At 40.2% G+C, this 21630-nt stretch overlaps 1 protein-coding gene across 4 annotated transcripts in view; it reads right to left on the bottom strand.

Annotated features, from left to right (window-relative positions):
* Nucleotides 1–2525: 2525 nt before the first annotated feature.
* MYO1B (myosin IB) overlaps nt 2526–21630 on the bottom strand; it is a 190823-nt gene continuing 171718 nt past the window's right edge. For all 4 annotated transcript variants that reach the window (XM_030326153.1, XM_030326152.1, XM_030326154.1 and 1 more), the window contains 7 exons: nt 20530–20604; nt 19070–19204; nt 15641–15747; nt 12494–12626; nt 11968–12120; nt 9585–9712; nt 2526–3838 (listed from right to left, as the gene is read on the bottom strand). In XM_030326153.1, the coding sequence (XP_030182013.1) occupies nt 3715–3838; nt 9585–9712; nt 11968–12120; nt 12494–12626; nt 15641–15747; nt 19070–19204; nt 20530–20604 (855 nt within the window). In that variant the 3' untranslated portion in view covers nt 2526–3714. The remainder of the gene's footprint in view (nt 3839–9584; nt 9713–11967; nt 12121–12493; nt 12627–15640; nt 15748–19069; nt 19205–20529; nt 20605–21630) is intronic.

The raw sequence follows: 21630 nt of genomic DNA, 5'->3' as shown, positions 1-21630 counted from the left end.
TTAGATTTCTGCCAAAGCCTCAAACCTGAGGGGGCACCTATGATTCTCAGAACTCGCGACCATGGTGCCTTAGGATCACAGACACACCTCGGAACCCCTGGAGTAGGAGAAAAGCTATTCAAACTTGAGCTGAAGGCTTTAGGTCTGAGTGCTGGGTCCAACTTATTATTCCAAGAGTGGGAAATACAAAACTGTAACCAATCGGTTAGAGAGTGACTTTCCTACCTATGTTCCTTTCTTGCCCCGTGGCACGTGGAAGTCAAGGTCAAGAATACTCGGCAACTGCCATGGTCTGATTTTTGGTGCTCACTACCTTTTGCAAGCACCTCTTTTAGTCTAGACCTACAAGTCACTCCAGGGGCTGGGCAAGTAAGTGGTGGCTGGAAACAAGTTAGGGCTGTGTGGCCAGGCCAGGGCACTGAGGAAATCCGGAGTGCCAGTAATACTTTAATCCGCCATTGCAGGACAGCGACAGAAATTCAAAGATAAAGAAATATTGGTTGCTCACCCATTATAACAGAACAATGCCACAGTTTATCAGTAACATCTAGTCAGGCACTGGGGGTGGGTGGGAGGCACCGGCAGGTGTGGCAAACAATGCAGCTCGCAGCTACAGAGAGGCTCTAGGCCAGTTCTGATACACGTGGGCACATGTCGGAACCACCTCCCGGAGGACTTGTTAAGACAGATGGCTGGGCGGCTACAGAGAAACTCGAGGATTTTTCTTGGTGGTTCTCAAACTTGAATGTGCTTAATCGCTTGGAGATTTTAAGTGCCTATTTTCAAACTCTGTTCTGGAGATTCCCAATTCAGTTGGGAAGGGGTATGGCCCAGGAATCTGCATGGTTGTTTTGGTTGTGTTTTAAAAACAAGCTTTCCTCGTGATTTTGACCCAACTCTAACCTCACGTTTGAAAACCAGGGTTTAAGAGTCTATTGCTGAGCTGAAAAGCTCTAAATAATTGCTCTCAGCAATTATCTCCCTATGGAAATAATCACTAGCACTTGCTCCCTATGGAAAAAAAAAAAAAAAAAAAAAAGGAGGCACCACTACATACACTGAAAACATTAAGAACTCTTGCTTCCAATTTGTACCTTTCAAGGATGCTCTCCCCAGCTGGCGAGCTTAGTTTAGGAAACTCCAAGGATGCGTAGTTCACCCTGGTACATCAGGAGGCTTTCTTGCTAAAGTTCAGAAAAACTTCTCCAAGTCAAGTCACAACCCACCTAGAATGAATTTCATGACCAAAACTTATTATTGCGATGACAAGACTAGAACTGATGGATGTGTATGCAAAAACACTCTCATTTAAAACTACCTTGTAGAGATATTTTTAAATCCTTGCAGAACACCTACAACAAAGTTTGAGATCAAATGGCTTCTCTTTTGGAAATGAACTTTGGAAAATATATTATTTCTAACTGCTATTATTGCTAATCTTCATAATGAACAATCTGCAGATAAGTTATTTGGGAAAAGTTAATAAGTAAGACCCATGGAATATTCGCCCTCTCCATCCCAGACTTAAATTTCCATTCAGGAAAACAACCCAACAATGATCTGGAGGGGACTGGAGAAATGCATCCATACAATGGAAAATGGTACCACAGTAAAAAAGAACACTGAGCAAAAAAGGCAGAGTAAAGAACAAAGTCTATCTAGCATATTAGCTTTTGTCTACTAAAGCAAGAGGTAAAAATCTGTATTTTTATTTTGTTTTGGAAGCATATGCATAAAGCAGGGCAAAAGCAAGTAAAAACAATGGTTAACTTGGGCGGGGGGATGGTAACTGAGCACATGGCTGAGTGACAGGATGGAGAATTTGCATTGTATATCTGCTTACATTTATTTGTATGTTGAACAATATGAATGTATTACATATTTTTTAAACATTTTTTAAAAAACCCTCTCTAGTTCCAATTTTTATTTAAAAAATTTTTTTTTAATGTTTATTTATTTTTGAGAGAGACAGAGACAGAGCACAAGTTGGGGAGGGACAGAGAGGGAGGGAGACACACAATCTGAAGCAGGCTCCAGGCTCTGAGCTGTCAGCACAGAGCCTGAAGCGGGGCTTGAACCCATGAACTGAAAGATCATGACTTGAGCTGAAGTCGGACGCCTAACCAACTGAGCCACCCAAGCACCCCTCTAGTTCCAAATTTCTACTCACTTATTTCAGGAACTATTTCAGAATCTACCACTTTTAGGCACATGCTGGAGAAGACGAAGAGAAAATAATGATATCCTCTACCTGCACCGATAAACATAAAGGCTTCTGAGAATTTCTTTATGGGAGCAATCATTTTAAGTACAAAAATTAAAAAGAAAGTCCTCCCCCACCCAAATACTTTCAATGAATGTTTCATTGAAACATTTTATAAAAGGTTTATAAAAGGCTAAGTGAAATTCAATTACACAGAAAACATACACTGTTTGAATTGTAAAGCCTTTCTATGTGATATTACATTGACATACAACATGAAAAAAGAGCCCGAGATACAAAAATACAGTTGTGATTCAGGAAATGGCACCAAATTAGAACAGTTTTATTATTTAACATACCAATGTATATACATTATCCTCCCAAATAAGAAACAATTTGATTCCAAAGTTTAAAATGTAGTTTCCAAAATGAATCCTTATTGTAAATTTGAAAAAAAAAAAAAGTCCTGCAAATTAACACAATTTTGACCCTTGACTAAAATATGCACCCTGTACCAATCACCTCGCATACAAAATGTATATTATAAATAAAACTTTCAAAAAAGATCTTGGATGTTTATTGCACGTTGTACAGAATGCTTGCCACTATCTGAAAGGCTTTTCAGCTCTTTACTGTATAATCTGTTTAAAGGATTTCCTCAAACTTGGGTGAAAATACTCTGCAAATATGAGCCTATATAGGATCATATATGCTGCTTACCAGAAACAGGAAAATACAATCTTATTTGTAGACTTATTTGGACTGCTTCTGCACTTTTTCTGAAATAAGAATGACTCTGTTGTTTAGTTAAAGTTAAAAGCAATGACAAGATCTGGACACGTTAAAAGTCCTGTTCAAATGTCAGTTTTCTCTTTTCAAATAGAAACTACGTGGAGAGGCATTTTTTTACCCAGTTATATATTTCTACTTTCTAGGACCAGCCCTTCTTGAAGTATATTTGTTAAAGATCACACTACAGGATTCAGAACAATGCTGTTCGTCAGCAACAGTTACTGTTTTGGTTTCAACATCTCAACCTCTCTCAGCCCTAGTAAAGTTAGCACAAAGCAGCCAGCCTGCCATGGCCTGAAAAACAAAAAAGGGTTCCCAGTAAGTTTTCATTGCATCCAGCACAGTGCCTTGCAAAGAGCAGGCACGCAATAAATATCTGATGAATGAATGCACTATCTTCTGGGACCATTTCCTATACGTAATTACTGATTCATGAGTAATATGCTGATTTAAGGTACACAGATCTAACACAATGACTAAACAGAAAACACGTGTGACATGTTACAGGCCAGGACACGCTGTGTATTTTAAGGGTTAAAACTATTCCCATACTAAAAATTGATTAGTCGAATATTTTTATTTTGCCAAGGGACTCTTAACAGTATTAGCCTTTGGCAATTCCCAAACATACAATGAACCCCAAACAAAACGAAACGAAACAAAACAAAATTGCACTATTACAGGGAAACGAGTCCGTGAAAGCAGAGAGGAGGAGCCAGTTAAGGAACAGCAACTTCAAGGAGACGGTTGTTTTTTCGTTTGCACGTTGGGACGCTCCCATTTTTCTGGTTGCCCTGAATAAACTTCACACATACTTTATCCTGTCTGAACTGAACCAGGAACCTGGAAGAAAAGAATAGGGCAGATTAAAGAAAAGTATACACACAACAGCTGATGATGACACTAACACTAGCTTTTGCTTGTTTCTTTTTTTTTTTTTAAGTTTATTTATGTATTTTGAAAGAGAGAAAGAGAGGGGTAGGGAGGGGCAGAGACAGAATACAAGCTGTCAGCGCAGAGTTTGATGTGGGGCTCGATCCCACGAACCTTGAGCTCATGACCTGAGCCAAAATCAAGTCAGATGCTTAACCGGCTGAGCCACGCAGGTGCCCCCAACTAGCTTTTGTTTCCTAATGGATATTGACCTTGACAAGTATTGCCTCTTTCCATCAGCACTTGCAACAGCCATCACTTAGCCCCTAAGGAAAGTGAAGTTCATTAACTCATCACACTCCAGTAAGGTAAGAAGGGCTAAGAAGAATTATTTCCATGTTTCAAATGAAGACCAACCTGCTCTTTTCCCATTTTTCTCCATTTTTGCATAGTAAGACCATAAACTGGCAGGGGGTGGGGGAGGTTCCTATTGAATTACCAACAGATTGAGAAAATTAAATGAAAAAATATCATTAAAGAGGTCTAGAGACACTCCAGACTATGATTTCCAAACACTGGTTACTGACATTATTTCCTCAACAGTTTTTGTCATATCCACACACTATGCTAATAGTTGTTTCTAACCCTAAGTAAGTAGATTTCAAAATAGCTGTGACCTATGGAATAATAATAAAATTGCAAGTTTGATATTCCCTTTAGATTTTTTAATGTCCATTAAAATATATATATAATATACTACATATAGTAGAGTATATATAGTATGTATATAATAGTGTATATATATATATACACTATATATTACTAATACAAACTACATATATACTATATACATATATAGCATATACATATAATCAAAACACTGACACACTCTGTCAGTGCACACCCAAAGCCACTTCTTATCCTACAGTAGTAGTACATGTGGTACAACATGTGAAACCATATTCTAGTTCCAATCTGTCCTTTCATAGACTGTTAGGGGTCAAGTGCTCGTCCACAGGATGATTTGTCACACCTTCCTACCACAAACGTACTGCATTCCTGCTGGGCTCAGGGCTGCAAGGGACACCTGGCCATACAAAATGAGGTCCCTGCCCTCAAGGATGGCATCCCTGTGGAGGAAGGAAAGCGGCATGACTGGACCAGAACCCGGGCTTTCCCATCTCAAAGCCAGTGCTCGTCACTCCAGCGTAAGAGTCAGTACAACGTTGCCATATTTGCAATATGTTTCTCAGGGAACAGTTTTCTGAGTTGCTGGCATATAGCTGAGTCACTCTAACAACCGTGTGACAGATCGCATGCTCACTGGATCCACGACCACAGCAAACATCAAAACGGCTCTGTTCCATGCACATTAGTCTCAGCGTCAAGGTCTACAGAACCCGTCCGTGTTTTGCAAACATTGTCTACAGGAGTGAAATGTGACACATACGCTCCTGATTTATCAATTGTTTTAACAGGATAGTACTTCCCTGCTTTGGAATGGTCTATTTTCTTTTTACCTTGAAAGTACTGACAAAAAGAATTACGGCTCCAAAATCGCATCTCTCCAGCATATATACTTGTATCTACGTGCCTCAAAGAAAGAAAGCACCTTTCGAATTTAATGCCAATACACGCATTTAAAAAATCAAATATTTTGACATTTTAATTTTCAAAGACCACTTATAGTGTAATGAAAGTATAGGGAGTTCTCTTCCCCAATAACTTTAGCACTGGCTGTCTTCATGTTCACAATGCATGATTGCAAGATTTATTGAATGTTCACCATGAACCATACTTTTCTTAGTAAGTTACATATATTAACTCAACTTTAAAATAATCCTATGAGGCAAGTAATATTATTAATTTTTTTTAATGCGTATTTACTTTTGAGAGAGATAGACACGCACGACTGGGGAAGGGGCAGAGAGAGAGGGAGACACAGAGTCTGAAGCAGGCTCTGTCAGCACAGAGCCCGACGTGGGGCTCGGAACTCATGAACTGTGAGATCATGACTTGAGCTGAAGTCAGACGCTTAACCGACTGAGCCACCCAGGTGCCCCATAGGCAAGTAGTATTATTCCTCTCCACTTCATAAAAGAGAAAACTGGAGCATGGCCCACAGTGAGGGCATGGTAATCAGAGAATCACCCTCCAGCAAACAATAATGTTGAATGCATTCTTTCACAGCATCAATACCAGTTCGAACGTCACAGCAAAAAGAATTTAGATGATTTGTTCTGATTTAAAATATTCAAACAACTGCATATGTTGAATCATTTACACGTTTGTATATTATGTGTGTGTACCCATGTACATACACACACATATTTAAAATGTTTAATAGAACAAATTCACTTTGGTTTTTTCAATACCTTTAGGACTTCGTTTTTAGAAACTGTTTAGAAATATTACACATTTTATTTAAGGTCCTTAAAATGCAATCTATTTATGGACTGAACCATTTGGGAATAAGAACTGGGAATTACAAAGCAGGTTAAAACTGCTCTAAGGAGTAAATAGGACTCTGACTCTCCTCTTGTAAACTGACAGCCAGTTTATCCATAATGCCTAGGGAGACTGGGTGTATTAAAATATTACTTCTGCTTCTGAAAAGGACACACTGAGGAAGGTTTCGGTCATTGAACTGCACACTGGACATAATACTAATCTGCCGAGGGGCGCCTGGGTGGCTCAGTCGGTTGAGCGTCCAACTCTTGATTTCGGCTCAGGTCATGATTTCACGGTTCATGAGTTCAAGCCCCGCATCAGGCTCTGTAATGATGGTGCAGAGCCTGTTTGGGACTCTCTCTCTCTTTCTCTCTCTCTCTCTCCCTCTCCTGCACTTGTGTGTGTGCTTTCTCTCTCTCTCAAAATAAATAAACTTAAAAAAAATTACTAATCTGCAGAGCTGGCAGTGAAATGGATTAAAGCCACTTAGGACTACAAAAAAAATACATCATGGGCACCCCTGCCCATGACTTTGTAAAATTTTTTTTAAATTTAAAATGTGCTCCAAGGAGGTGTATGATCCTTGCTTAAGAGCTCTAGAGGTTATGAAACAGGCTACATTGACCGTTGCTCTGCCACGTGGCTCCCTGAAGCCTGGGCAGGGGACCACGGGTGCTCTGCGGGATGCCATCAGCTGTTTGTTTTTATGAAACCAAACAACGATTAGGAATTGGAAAAGGAAAGGCGTTTTGGACTGGTTTACGATGCGACTAAATGTTTTGTTTTCTTCACATGGCCACCCTGTAAACCTTCACTCCCACAAGCATGTTTACTGAAAGCTTACGCATCCAGAACATCATACCCCTCTCTGTGACAAGGCAGGGTCCCTGCCACCCACAAGCAAACCATCCCCATCAGTGTTGCACAACTGTGTGCCTCACACACAATGTGAGAACCGCGGGAGGGTTCTGTGGTGGATGACGTATGAGAAACAGCACACGCTATCCTGCCCAGCCCCTCTGGAGAGTCATGATGTGTGACAACACAGCACATCTGGGGAGACCTGTAGTAAAGAAAGATTGTACATTTCCATGAGCCACTACTTTCTTCACAGCAGAGGCTGTGTTCCTACAATACCAGCTTGGGAAATGCTTAAGAGTAGCGATCCTTTGTGGCCTGGGTGTTGATGTGACTTTCTCTGTAAAGACAACCTCATTAATGTAGTGAGTCAACCGTAAGGCTGCTTCATCTGTATTCCAAGGAGCTCCTGCATCTGGAATACACAGAATCTTCCCGGGATGAGTGGGAATTACCAGTTCCACCGAAACAGAAGCCCTGCATCCCAAGTTATAACACATTTCAACTAAAGGGAGTTTAAAGTTATAATAGGCCCTAACAGGTTAAAATCTTAATTGACTAGAACCCAAGTAGCCATTATATTTTTTCCTAATACGTATTCTTTGTTTAATGAGAAAGGACCTAATGACAAGAAAAGCTATTTACTACAAACTGCAATTTCCTATGTAGAGTATACATAAAGGTCAATCTCCCACCAAATCTAAATACCACTGTTGGTGTACAATGAGGACAGATGATGAACCCAAGGTTCTGTACATCCTCAAACATCAAGGAGAGTTAGCTTGGCCTACAGAGGGATAAGAATGGGTATGAATTTATTTTGCTTTTTATTTTTTTTTTAAGTTTATTTATGTTGAGAGAGAGAGAGAGAGAGAGAGAGAGAGAGAGAACACGAGCGGGGGAAGGGCAGAGAGAGAGAGAATCCCAAGCAAGCTCTGTACTATCGGGGCTCTGCCCCAACACGGGGCTCAAACTCACGAACCGTGAGATCATGTCCTGAGCTGAAATCAAAAGTCAGACACTTAACCGACTGAGCCTCCCAGGCACCCCAAGAATGGGTATGAGTTTATTTTAGAAAGACTTTTAGAAAAAGTTGAAATAGAATAGGCTGGCAAAAATCTTAATTAGAAAATAAAATCATTTCTTGAGCAATCTGGTTCCGTGACTTCTTACTGTACATGCAAAGAAGTATATAAACAGGTAGTAAACACTCTATTGAAAAGTAAAGTAACCAATCAGGTATCAATCAGCACAGTAACTCAAATTCATTCAAATAAGCTCATATCGATAGATTTCATAAGTGGGGGGAATGCTCCAACCTGCATATAAATAATCAGTCTCTATCCTTAGAGCCCTACTGTGAAGGAAAAAGAGCAAAATTTCAAATTTATATATAGCAGTCTTAGCATACCAGTCAACCTTGTCAACATGGAATGCTTATTCTCTATCTATCTATGTCAGAAAAAGGCATAGCAAATATAATACATCCAAAACAGCACCCTTGATTTCAGCCCAGCCACCCAGCCACCCCCAAACCCTTCTTTCTTAAGCGTCATCTGTGGCAGTAAATGGTACCACCATTTGGGCTCAGGCCCCAGACCTACCGTCCAATCTGTTAATAAGTCCTCTTGTTTTCCCTCAAATTACATTTGGAATCTACTTCTCACTACCTCCCACTCCCACCCTAGCCTAAGCCACATCATCCTAGACAGCTCAGAGAAGCTCCCAATTTTTCTCCACTTCCATTTTTGCCTCCCTAGAGCTATTTTCCACACTGCAGCCAGAGGAATCTTTGAAAATCACAAATCAGATCATGCCACATCCTTGCTTGAAACTTGTGATAGCATTCCATCGACCTCAGTAAAATCTCAACTTCTTACCTTAGCTACCAAGCTGCACATGGCCGGGTCTCTGTCTATCTCTTCAGGGTCTTTTCCTACCATTTCACTCTGCCATTAAGTTCATTCCCATCTCAGGGCCTTTGCACCTGCTGCCTCCCTGCCCTGGAAGGCACCTCCCAAGATGGTTGCCTGGCTTGCTCCACTGATTTCAGCCTCGACTCAAATGTCACTGTATCAAACAAGCCTCCCTGACCTCCCTATCAAAAATAGCACACTCTGGGCCTTATCCTGCTTTTTTTTTCCCTCTCCACAAGCATTTGTCATTAACCAAAGTCATATCACTTATTTATTATGTATGCATATTTGTCTCTTCTGCCGGGATGTCAGGGACATGAAGGCAAGGACTTGATCAGTACCATTCACTGCCCGTCCACCATCTAGAATAAATATCAGATGCACACTCGCTACTTAAAGGTAGTGGCTGCATTAATGAGTAAGACTAGAGTGCTCGGCTGAAGCAAGAAAGCAGAAAGTGAAACACCACATTCAAACAGTTATGAACATACTCATCAGAAATTTCGATGCTGAGCTTCTGTTTGGTTTGGCTGAGAGTCGTCCGATACAGCTTTGTGGCCATTTCAATAAGGTGATCGCTGCTGAAGAGAAAGTCTCCTTTACTAGCTGCTTCAGAGCCCTAAAAGGACAAAGCAAGAGTCAGACCATCATAATTAAAGACAGCTTAGGAGGTAAATGTTTACAGGCTTGGCTGAAAACGTATTTACTGGCTCTTTAAAAAAACATTAGTTACCGGAGTCCATTCTTCCAAATAAACAATAACGATGAAAGCTGTATTTCTTCCAAACTTGCTCGGGGCACTTTTAGTAAGGTTACCTAACCTGACGCTACCCAAAGTTGGTAGGTAGACCACAGGCACCTTCCACATCACCTGGGAGCTTATTAGACGAGGCGAACCTGGGGCCCTAGCGCAGGCCCACTGACCAGGATCCCTGAGTGATCTGTTTGCACATTCAGGCTTGAGAAGCACTGACCTAACCTAGAACTCAATCTGAAAGGGCTGTTTAAAAAATTCTTCAGTGGTTTGGTTAAAAACATAAGCAGAACAACAACACTCCCAACAAATATCCTAAGGCAGTGGCTCTCCAGCTAAGCTACACAAAATAGGATGGTTGTGCCCCATTCCAAGAAACTCTGGTTTGAGGGGACTGGGGGCATGGCCTGGGCACCAGCATTATTATGTGTAATCAAGGTTCAGAATCACTGTGTTAGGACTGGATATGCTCCCTTTAAGTTAGGATCCACAGTGGGGAAAAGAGGCAGAATGAAGCATACGGGACTTTCCTAAGTGTAGAAAGAGCAAGCTACGTGCACTACCAGCTAGATGCAGGTCCCTAAATATGATTAATATTCGCCGACATCTGCTTATTCAGTGACTATTTGTTATATGAAAGGCACTATGCTGAGCACTTTACACAGTGTCTCACTGAATCCTTATAACAACGTTATGAACTAGTGCCATTATTTTCTCCATTTTAAAGAAGAGAAAAGGGTGCCTGGGTGGCTCCGTTGGTTAAGTGTCCGACTCTCTAAAAAAAGTCTTTTTAATGTTTATTTTTGAGAGAGAGACATCACGAGCCGGGGAGGGGCAGAGAGAGAAGGAGACACAGAATCCGAAGCAGGCTCTGGGCTCTGAGCCACCCAGGTGCCCCAGTTGGACTCTTGATTTCGACTCAGGTCATGATCTCACGACTTGTGAGATCGAGCCCTGAATTTGGCTTTGCGCTGACAGAGAGGAGCCTGCTTGGAATTCTCTCTCTCCCTCTCTCTCTGTGCCTTCCCCACTCACGCGTGTGCACACACGTGTGTGCACATGTGCTCTCTCTCAAAATAAACAGTAAAAAAATAAATACAATAAAACATAAAGAGGAGAAAAATTAGGTAGGCACACAGAAGTTAAATGACTCAGCCAAGGTCACTGTAAAATTGGTGAGACCAACTCCAGAGGCTACATTCTTAACTACTTCGTTCAAATCAGGAAGTCCTCAAGGCACCTAGGTGGCTCAGTCAGTTAAGTGTCTGACTCTTCATTTCAGCTCAGGTCCTGATCTCACAGTTGTGAGATCAAGCCCCACACTGGGCTCACGCTAAGCATGAAGCCTGCTTGGGATTTTCTCTCCCTCTCCCCCACTTGTGCTCTCTCTCTCAAAAATAAATAAAATTAAAAAAAAAATCAGGAAGTCCTAGTTAAGCTAAAAAAGCACTGAATGTTAAAAAGTCTTTAGGTCAAAGTTATGAGGCAGTTGTTTCATTGTGGTTGCCTTCTTTAATTAAAAAACCACAAATTAAAGATGAATAAGGGGACGGACATTTATCAAGCGGTATACAGAAAAAAACCACAGGAGGAAGCAATGAACATCCTGGTATTTCCATGTATTATTCTCAAAATAAAGCACATCACTGTGAGTGCAAACAAAAGCTGCTCAGGGAAATCAGAATTCAATGAACAATAAATGTGATTAATCAGTTCAATTTCAACTAGTCAATTTCAATCACTGAAAAGCCAAGCCTGAGATTTTACATAGGAGTGAATATAGCCCAAATATGCAAATCAATAACATGTAGAAAATTTTAATGTTTTTGTTTTTTTTTTTTTTTATTTTTGAGAGAGAGACAGAGACAGAGTGTGAGCAGCAGGAGGGGCAGAGAGAAGGAGACACAGTATCTGAAGCAGGCTCCAGGCTCTGAGTTGTCAGCACAGAGCCTGACGTGGAGCTCGAACTCACAAGCCATGAGATCATGACCTTAGCCGAAGTTGGATGCCTAACCAACTGAGCCACCCAGGCGCCCCAGATGTAGAAAATTTTAAATCAGTGCCTCGGAGATTGGACAAATGCAGAAATCTTTCAAACAAATCAATAGTTGGACCTTTACCTCTTTGAGATGGATGGCAAAGAAGCCATCATTCTGTGAGCTCATCGATACTTTGGTCACATCCACCAAAGGAACCTCTGACTTGATCTGCCCGGACTTTTGATCGGCAAGAAGGAGATTATTATTTGTTAAGAGGAAAATCCGGGATGTGCTCTAAAACAAAACAAAACAAAACAAAACAAAACAAAACAAATAAGGATGTAAAACCAATGATGAAAAACACCCCAAGTGGTCCTTGAGTTTAAAGTATTAGTCATTTGCAGAAATGCCCATTTTATTCTGTATCTTTCAGCATGCATACCTATGTAAACTGAGAACACACTAAAAACACAAATAACGTATCTTAAATCATGAAAGTTTCAGAGAACAAGCAAAATTCCACCTAAGCTTAAAGGTAAGGGGGAACATCTTCCTTTATAAGAATTCTGCTGAGAAAATGAAATGCAAATTTGAATATTCAGAAAACTAAAGATGACTGTCCCAATTGATAAACACTTTTTACAAGTCTTCAGGGATAGCATTTTACCTTCCCATTGGCACGGTTAATTTTGTTCACCACTTCAGCAATGATAATCTTTTCTTCAATAGCATCTTTGAGTTTCTTATACTTGGGATTCTTGTTGATTTCCAGGTAAGCTCCTTGGAATGGTTGCCCAACACTAGAGGGAAAAAAAAATTCCCCTCACATTAGAAACAGTTCCAGATGGAAGTATTATGGGAGAAAGTTAACACGTTAGCTGATTCTGAAGAGCGATAACTTCATCAGAGTTAATTTTATGCATTTTACACATGTCCTAAATAGTTGGAAATGAAACCTGAAACCTACTTCAAATACATTTTTGATGTCATCATGGCATTTTGTAGGTAGGACTTTGATAAAAATCTTATCACATGGAACAATCAAGATAGAAACCTGTCACAAGAAAGATAGCGAAGGCCCAAGTGCATGGTCTCAAGGAAAAGGCAAATCCTTCCAATCTGTTAATATAAAGTTAACAGCTACCCACAAAGGGCTTCTAATGCCTTTAAACAACATGTGGCAACGGGAAAAAAGAGCACAGATCATTACCATCAGCTGCTTCAAAGAAAAACTTCATTTTCTTGCAGAGAATCAGAAAATCAATAGGCCGCCTGGGAAGAACAGACCCAGAGCAACCGCTTTAGAAGAAAGCTACAGAGCACTTAATATTACCATATAATTCTGGCTCTAAATAGGCAACGTATGAAAGAAGAATCAGGCCTTTCCTCCTAGGATATGCCCCTACTCGGACAGAAGGGGCCAAGGTCACCATTCAGAAGCAGAGCAGTTTTCTTTCAAACAAACTGTATCTTACAAGTTGCACAATCATGCGCTAGGATGTCGATTTCCCTTAAAGGTTTGTGGGGTGACACCTGCAGGACAGCTTCTTCAAAGACACCAAAAAAACCCCAACAACAACAACAATAACAACAACAACAAACTGTGGCTTCACTCTGAGCTGTAAAGTTCTGGCAATTTGCAAATACAACTTTAAATGCTTGTGTTGTGGGTGGAGGAATAGGGAAGAAAAATCCACGTAGGTGGTCAGTGTTTCACAGCTCCCAGCACATAACAGGCTGGCACCCAGAAGGGCCGCTGCTTCACACAGTGGTGGGAGGCTAAATTATCCCACCCCTCTGACTGCTGCGCGGGGAGCATGCACAGAGAACACTACCCAAAGAGGACCTGGCTTGATGTTAATATTTTTTTCTTGCTGTTCATAGTCAAATGTGTCTTTATTCATTTAATGTTTTTAAAGGAAGAATCAACAAATGTGTTTTTAATAATTAAAAAGTGCTAAGAGGGGCGCCTGGGTGGCGCAGTCGGTTAAGCGTCCGACTTCAGCCAGGTCACGATCTCGCGGTCCGTGAGTTCGAGCCCCGCGTCGGGCTCTGGGCTGATGGCTCAGAGCCTGGAGCCTGTTTCCGATTCTGTGTCTCCCTCTCTCTCTGCCCCTCCCCCGTTCATGCTCTGTCTCTCTCTGTCCCAAAAAAATAAATAAACGTTGAAAAAAAAAAATTTAAAAAAATAAAAAAATAAAAAAATAAAAAGTGCTAAGAGTCTCTGAATTTGTTTCTTCAAAAATGCATTTTTCTCCTTTCAGTTTCTGAAGCGTCGCCCACAGGGAATGTTAATTAAGACGATTACAAGTGAAAAAGATATAAAGAAAAAGTTAAATCAATTAGTTGCTGGAGAGAGCACAGGGACCATTTTCGTGTTCGAAAGTGCTTTCTTTAGCAGGCACTTTGGACAACTTCGGATGAAGATGCTACGTGGGACTCACAGGGAGTATGTACCATCTCAAGTCACCAGGTCAGCTGACCCAGGAGGCTGTGTCCCTAAAGACACAGAGAATACAAGCACAGCACATGGAATACATGTGAATATACTCAGCAGATAATACTTTTTATTTCTGGGCCGTCCTTTGGAAGAAGCTAAAAGTTGTTAAAGATTTCGCTTGAAATTGTACAACTTACTTTTTTATTTAAAAATAGATGAGAAAGGGATAGGGATTCTGGAGAGAAATGATGAACTTGGGAGACAGAAGAATATTCAGATAAGCGGTCTTTACCAAGGGTTTCACTTGGTAAACTTACAACTGATATTGCTTCTTTTATTGAGTGCTTGGTGCCTACAATAAAGGGACCGATGTGACTGCACAGGCCACTAACGTCATGCCCAAGGAGTTAGCAGACCAAAGGCCATCACAGAGCAGTGCTCCCACAACACTCTTAGAGTGACAGACCGGTTTGCTCTTCTTTACAATGCAAATGAGCCTGACCCAGCTGGTTCAAGGAAGAAGACTGGCATGGGGATTACAGTATATTACCAGCAGAAATTGGGCCGGCCTCTGAAAACTATAGAAAACGAACAAGAATTTACAATGAAGATTTATCTTAATAGCCTATACAATTTGTATTTTAAACGATGACTTCTAATTATTTAGTGAAGTGTTTAGGCTAATGCCAATGAAATAAAACCACCAAATGTAATCTCATTTCGTTACAGTATGCCATGAAAGCCATTGCTCAAAAGTGTTTAAGTGTACTTTTTTCAACAGAGCTGAGCTTTATTTCCATGTTTATTACACGTTTATCTTTGATGTCGAATACATATTAGAATCAGCATACAACGTGGGAGAAAAGCTGGACGTTCTCCACTGAATGGGTTAAAAAGGAATATAAAACTACAAAATACTCATTTTAGGTGTTCAATTCTAAATTATGGAAAACAGAACAATTACCTTGCCATTTTTCTCTTTCTAGTTTTCCAAGATGAATTTCATTATAAAATATTTTTCACTAACAATTAATTGTAAGAAAGGAAATAAGGGATTAAAACCACTTGACTTTAAGTACAGAATACAAATAGTCTTAACACAGAACTCCTATCTTCTATTTAAAATACAAATATTTCATCATAGTATGAATTGAGAGTGATTAACTGATGTCAACTGGAAATCTAGTGACCTAAGCAAACCCATACATGCCATTTGCTTTTGTCTGGAAGAGTTAGGCTGATCATAAAATAATTCATAGAATTAAAAATCTCTCATGTTATCACTGAAATCAAACTCCACTAGAAGCGACCTACAAATATATTTGAGGAGCTTTTAAAATACTGACTTTTATGGGTAAAGCAAAGCCATAATACCTAGATGGGTATAAAGCCTTCTTGTCTTTGAAGAGTTCACTGGCTTCTAATTTTTCTTCGTAAATCAGCTTTTGCTGGTCTGTGAATTGGTCTCTGTATTTTTTACACTGTGAAAAATGAAAAGGAGAAAAAAAAAGATATCACTTACATAAGTCATTACTCATTCTTAAATATGCTAAGCCAATTTAGTAACATGAAGAGTAAGAGTAAATGTGTACAAAATATCCATTTAAAAAAACCAAGAGCATTTTTCCTTTTTGGGTTTTCAAAGGTTGGTCTTAGAAAATGCCATAAAAACTACGGTCTGTATTGTGGAACTTGGGATGCTTCTTCAGAACACCCGAGGGCCTTGCTAGCAAGGGCCCTACTGGGAGTACTGACCCTCCCACTATGACATCAGCCCCCGCCCCCACCCCTGACATCCTTTAGGCCTCAGGCTGTCACACTCTTCTCACAAAGACTTAGCCTAAGAATGACATTGTACATCACAACTCATTGCACACATTGATTTACATGCACACACATAGACAACTGACACAAAAGCTTCACAAAACAATTCCTTCAACATGCCCTGTACTCTATTATTTTTTTTTTAAACTTTAGTTTTTATTTTTTTAAATTTACATCCAAATTAGTTAGCATATAGTGAAGCAATGATTTCAGGAGTAGATTCCTTAATGCCCCTTACCCATTTAGCCCATCCCCCCCTCCCACAACCCCTCCAGCAACCCTCAGTTTGTTCTCCATATTTATGAGTCTCTTCTGTTTTGTCCCCCTCCCTGTATTTGTATTATTTTTGTTTTCCTTCCCTTAGGTTCATCTGTTTTGTCTCTTTTTTTTTTTTTTTCAACGTTTATTGATTTTTGGGACAGAGAGAGACAGAGCATGAACAGGGGAGGGGCAGAGAGAGAGGGAGACACAGAATTGGAAACAGGCTCCAGGCTCTGAGCCATCAGCCCAGAGCCCGACGTGGGGCTCGAACTCACGGACCGCGAGATCGTGACCTGGCTGAAGTCGGACGCTTAACCGACTGCGCCACCCAGGCGCCCCACATCTGTTTTGTCTCTTAAAGTCCTCATATGAGTGAAGTCATATGATTTTTGTCTTTCTCTGACTAATTTCACTTAGCATAACACCCTCCAGTTCCATCCACGTAGTCGCAAATGGCAAGATTTCATTCTTTTTGATTGCTGAGTAATACTCCATTGTGTGTGTGTGTGTGTGTGTGTGTGTGTGTGTGTGTGTGTGTATAGATAGATAGATATACACACACACACACACCAACCACATTTTCTTTATCCATTCATCCATCGATGGACATTTGGGCTCTTTCCATACTTTGGCTATTGTTGATAGTGCTGCTAGAAACATGGGGGTGCATGTATCCCTTCGAAACAGCACACCTATATCCCTTGGATAAATACCTAGTAGTGCAATTGCTGGGTCGTAGGGTAGTTCTATTTTTAATTTTTTGAGGAACCTCCATACTGTTTTCCAGAGTGGCTGCACCAGCTTGCATTCCCACCAACAATGCAAAAGAGATCCTCTTTCTTTGCATCCTCGCCAACATCTGTTGTTGCCTGAGTTGTTAATCTTAGCCATTCTGACAGGTGTAAGGTGGTATCTCATTGTGGTTTTGATTTGTATTTCCCTGATGATGAGGGATATTGAGCATTTTTTCATGTGTCGGTTGGCCATGTGGACGTCTTCTATCCTACTGTACTTCATTTTAAAACGCTGGTCAGTAATCTATTAAATTGATTTCACGACTCACAAATACGCTACAACCCTTGGTTTGAAAAATACTGCTCTGAACCCCCTATTGCCATTTTACGGTATGGACACCTGACCTGAGAAATCTCTCCTTTGGCTGGATTCTGAGATGGTACTGAAGGGACACAGGGGGTGGCTGGAGGGGCAGGGACAGGTGTTTTATTTTTATTTTTTATTATGTTTATTTATTTTTGAGAGAGAGAGACAGAGCATGAGCAGGGAAGGGGCAGAGAAGGGAAGACACAGAATCCAAAGCAGGTTCCAGGCTCAGCTGTCAGCACGGAGCCCGGCATCGGGCTCAAACTCACAAACTGCAAGATCATGACCTGAGTCAAAGTCGGACGTTCAACCGACTGACCACCCAGGTGCCCCTAGGCCAGGTGTTTCAGATGAACTCTAAGACATTCAGTTAGAAATGTAGTTGAGACCCACTGATATAATGGTATAAGGGAATGTTAGCATTGCTGCCCACCCTTTCAGGAATAAACACATCCCTCTCATTCTCTATCCCTAAATGCAAGGGAGGTAAGGGCCAGGGGCCAGGGGAGAGCAGAGGCAGAGCAGACTCCTGGCATTAGAAGGTCCCCATCGTTATTTCTGAAAATAGTCTCACTGTCAGACTCAAAGAGGGAGATGAGCACTGAGACACTGGTGAATTTCACCAAACTGACTCACTAAGTTAGGGAACAGAAGGGAGAATCCAGTTCCACATGCTGTGTCACCAATATTACACTATTCAGTGATAATGTCACTCTACATATGTAATTCTGGAAAGGGACAAGCCTACAGTGCCCAGCAGGAAAGAGTTTCCTGGAAGTGATATCCATCAGTCATTCACTTACCAAATATAATAAGCCTTTCAATGATTATATTGTAGGATTATATGATTATCATATTAATGATTATATCGTATCTGACACTTGTACATATTTAGCATTCCATATATCAACTGAACTACTAAAATAAAGTCAACATCTATATAAGTAACCCACGTACTTCTGGGCAACACCTAAATAACACGTTATGCTCTCATAAAATTAAGGAAGCTAAAAATATAAGGCAATGTCAAATAGATTTTTAGCTTCCATTTAATTCAGGTTGAGGGAAACTTAATCTCTTTGATGTCTTGTGAGGCACTCTAAAGCCGTTTTTTTCCCCAGTCCATCAAAACATGTAGTGTTTTCGCGTACGTTTATGCACGTACTCAATACATCTTAGAAAGTAAACTCCTACAATCTTCAAGATTTAACTATATCCTGTGAAGATGTTCAAATTTTATTATTTCTATCTCTGGCAGTATTCCTTCAGGTAAAGATGAATAACAGAAACACATCAAAACAAAACAAAAACCTGAACTACTTTAAAGCAACTGGAATCTGGAAGGGAAAGACACTGGAGCCATGCACACTCTCCTTTCCAGACAAGGATGACAGGTGACAGTCATGGGAACACCTGGCTGCTCTGGAAATTCTCACACAAAGCCAAGTACAGTACATGGTTCAAAAATACCAAGGTCCTCAGATACGTCTCTTTGAGGTTAGAGGAAGAGCATGGTTAAAAATCTGCTTTTACATAACATTTTTCAAACTCTCAAAATATATGTTAAGAAGTCTCTGAAAAAAAAAAAAAAAAAAACCTAACAAGGCATTTTTTTACCCTCCACAAGTGGAAAATCCTTTTTAGTTCTTTGTGAGTAGAATCCAAAAATAGGTAAGGTCTTGATGGCCAGTTCTTGTCTATTGGAGATAAGGAAGGCATCTTATTTTTCATTTCCAAGAAGTATTTTTGCACCTATGTTGAGTTTGACAAAAAATGCTAGATAAGTAAAATATACCAGAAAAGTCATTGTTTTACATAAACCAGGATCAAGCAAACCACTTGGTGGAATTTAGCAAGTTTTAGTTTATAAAATGTTGCAACTCCTCTGGAAAATCTCTTTTTAACTCTCTGTATTGGTTGGGAAAATCTAAGCTCCACTAAATGGTTAAGAGAAAAGAAGAATACTAATTTTAAAATTAACATTAATACTTACACCAGCTAACACTAGAAAGCTGCATTGTTTAATAGGCAGCCACTTGCCACCTGTGACTATTTCTATTTAAATCTTTAGTAATTAAAAAAAAAAGTTAAAAATCCAGTTCATCAATCACATTAGTTACATTTCAAGTGCTCAACAGCCACATGTGGCTAGACTTTACTGTACCACAAAGATCTAGAACATTTTCACTGCTGCAGAAAGTCCTGTCGGACAGCACTGCTCTAGAGTACTGAATTTGAGCCAGGAAATGTAAGAGCTTTCAATTATCACTCCATTTTACAGGCGACAAGAATGAGGCTCACAGAAGTTAAGTGATTTGCTCAAGCCGTAAATCTGTACATGGTAGAGTGAGCTGGCTCCAGAGTCTGCACGTTGCCACTACATATACTTCTCTGGAAGCCAGAGGGAAATGTTAGAATCCATCCCGGAATCGTGGCACAGCCCTGCTCTCCTCTTTGACCAACCTCGCCCTGCAGCAGCTTGTGGCAGTTCAGCAGGGCAAGATCTTGGTGTTCCCCTCAGATTCCTATGTTGAAATCCTAACCCCCAATGGGATAGTGTTAGGAAACGGGGCCTTGGGGAGGCAATTAGGTGAGTAAGGTCACAAGGGGTGGTGCTCCCAGGATTACTGCTCTTATAAGAAGACACGGGAAAGAGCTTGCTTCTCTTTCTCTTCTCCTGTGAGGAAACTAGGAAAAAGGCCTCACCAGAACCAGACCATGCTGGCACTCTGATCTTGGGCTGCCCAGTCTCCAGGACTATCAGAAATAAATGTTTATTAAGCCACACAGTCTATGGTATTTTCATTATAGTAGCCTGAACCAACACACCAGGCTTTCTTGGGTTCCCCTTCCCCAGAGAACGTTCTCTCTGTCAAAGAACATTTCATTGATCATATGTGGGCCGCTAACCTGACACAATTCTACCTGAATTTGAGGGGAAATGATAGAAGGTCACAATCTCTCAGTGTCACGGCTAGGGTTTAATAGTTACCAAACAAGCCATTTATGATTGAGGTGGTGCTATTCACTAGTTAGTGCTATAATGCTAATTAGCCACATAGAAAGTATAGACTTACAATTCTCTGAAGCGTAAATTCATAAATTTTCTTTCCAGCATTGGCTCTGAAGAATTTCCTGTACTCCCGACGGACCTTTAAATAGAAGCAGCAGAACACAGAGGTTAACGTGTGGCCGGCAGGTGCCCATATGATACACTTCTATCAAAAATGAAAAAAAAGGTGGAACAAGTCAAATTTATAAGTGACTTTCTGGATATAGTAAAATGATTGAAGCACACTGAGACAGTGGATTTTAAATCAGAGAAAAAGAAACGAGAGCTGCAAAGTGGTAATACCAGAATGTTCTAATGTTTTAAATCCTCTCAATTCGTTTTTAAAGTGCTTGAAGATTTGACAAGAAACACTCTACAGGCATGGCTACAAACTCATCACAAATCAAAATACATATCAGAAAAAAAATTACATGGGTAATTTTCACTGCAAAATGTTCTTAAAAGGTAAAAAGAAAATGCCTGACGAACTCCAGCACAGCTTCCAAAGCCCTGCATACGAAGACAGGACTTCAGTGCCGTGCGCTGGGAGCTCATTGTGCCTAAAAATAAGAATTTAAAAAGAAGCCTGTGGTCTCCCATTAGAAATCTCCCATTTAACTGCATTAATTTTTCTCTCATCTCTACTCCTGTCCGAGTTTCTACTAACACTATCACAACACTCAGGACATGTTACAGTTTTAGTTTCCCTATTTCTTCCTTGCTACGCTGTCATATGCATTTTGCACACTAGTGTTCAACAAATCAAATCACTAGGTGAGGTGTTTACCGAATGAATGAATGAATGAATGATACAGTTAAGTTTTGAAACTGAGAAAAAAAACTAAAAACTACTTAAAATACCGATTGTCACTCGGCTGTCAATGAGAACGTTAGATTTTAGCAAAACACCAGCCTATTTGAATAATTCAGACATGCTATACTTTTTTCTTTTGTCTTTACTTTTCTGGGTTTAACTGCACATGTTCAAAATCCAAGCTCACAACCTACTAGCCAAATCCAGTTTGTAGAAAAATGTTTTATATGCCTATTTTTTTTTTTTTTAAATTTTTTTTTTTTCAACGTTTTTATTTATTTTTGGGACAGACAGAGACAGAGCATGAACGGG

The sequence above is a fragment of the Lynx canadensis genome, chromosome C1 (assembly GCF_007474595.2).
Source record: "Lynx canadensis isolate LIC74 chromosome C1, mLynCan4.pri.v2, whole genome shotgun sequence".
In the NCBI taxonomy this organism is placed as follows: domain Eukaryota; kingdom Metazoa; phylum Chordata; class Mammalia; order Carnivora; family Felidae; genus Lynx; species Lynx canadensis.
This window is presented reverse-complemented; position numbering and strand designations above follow the sequence as displayed.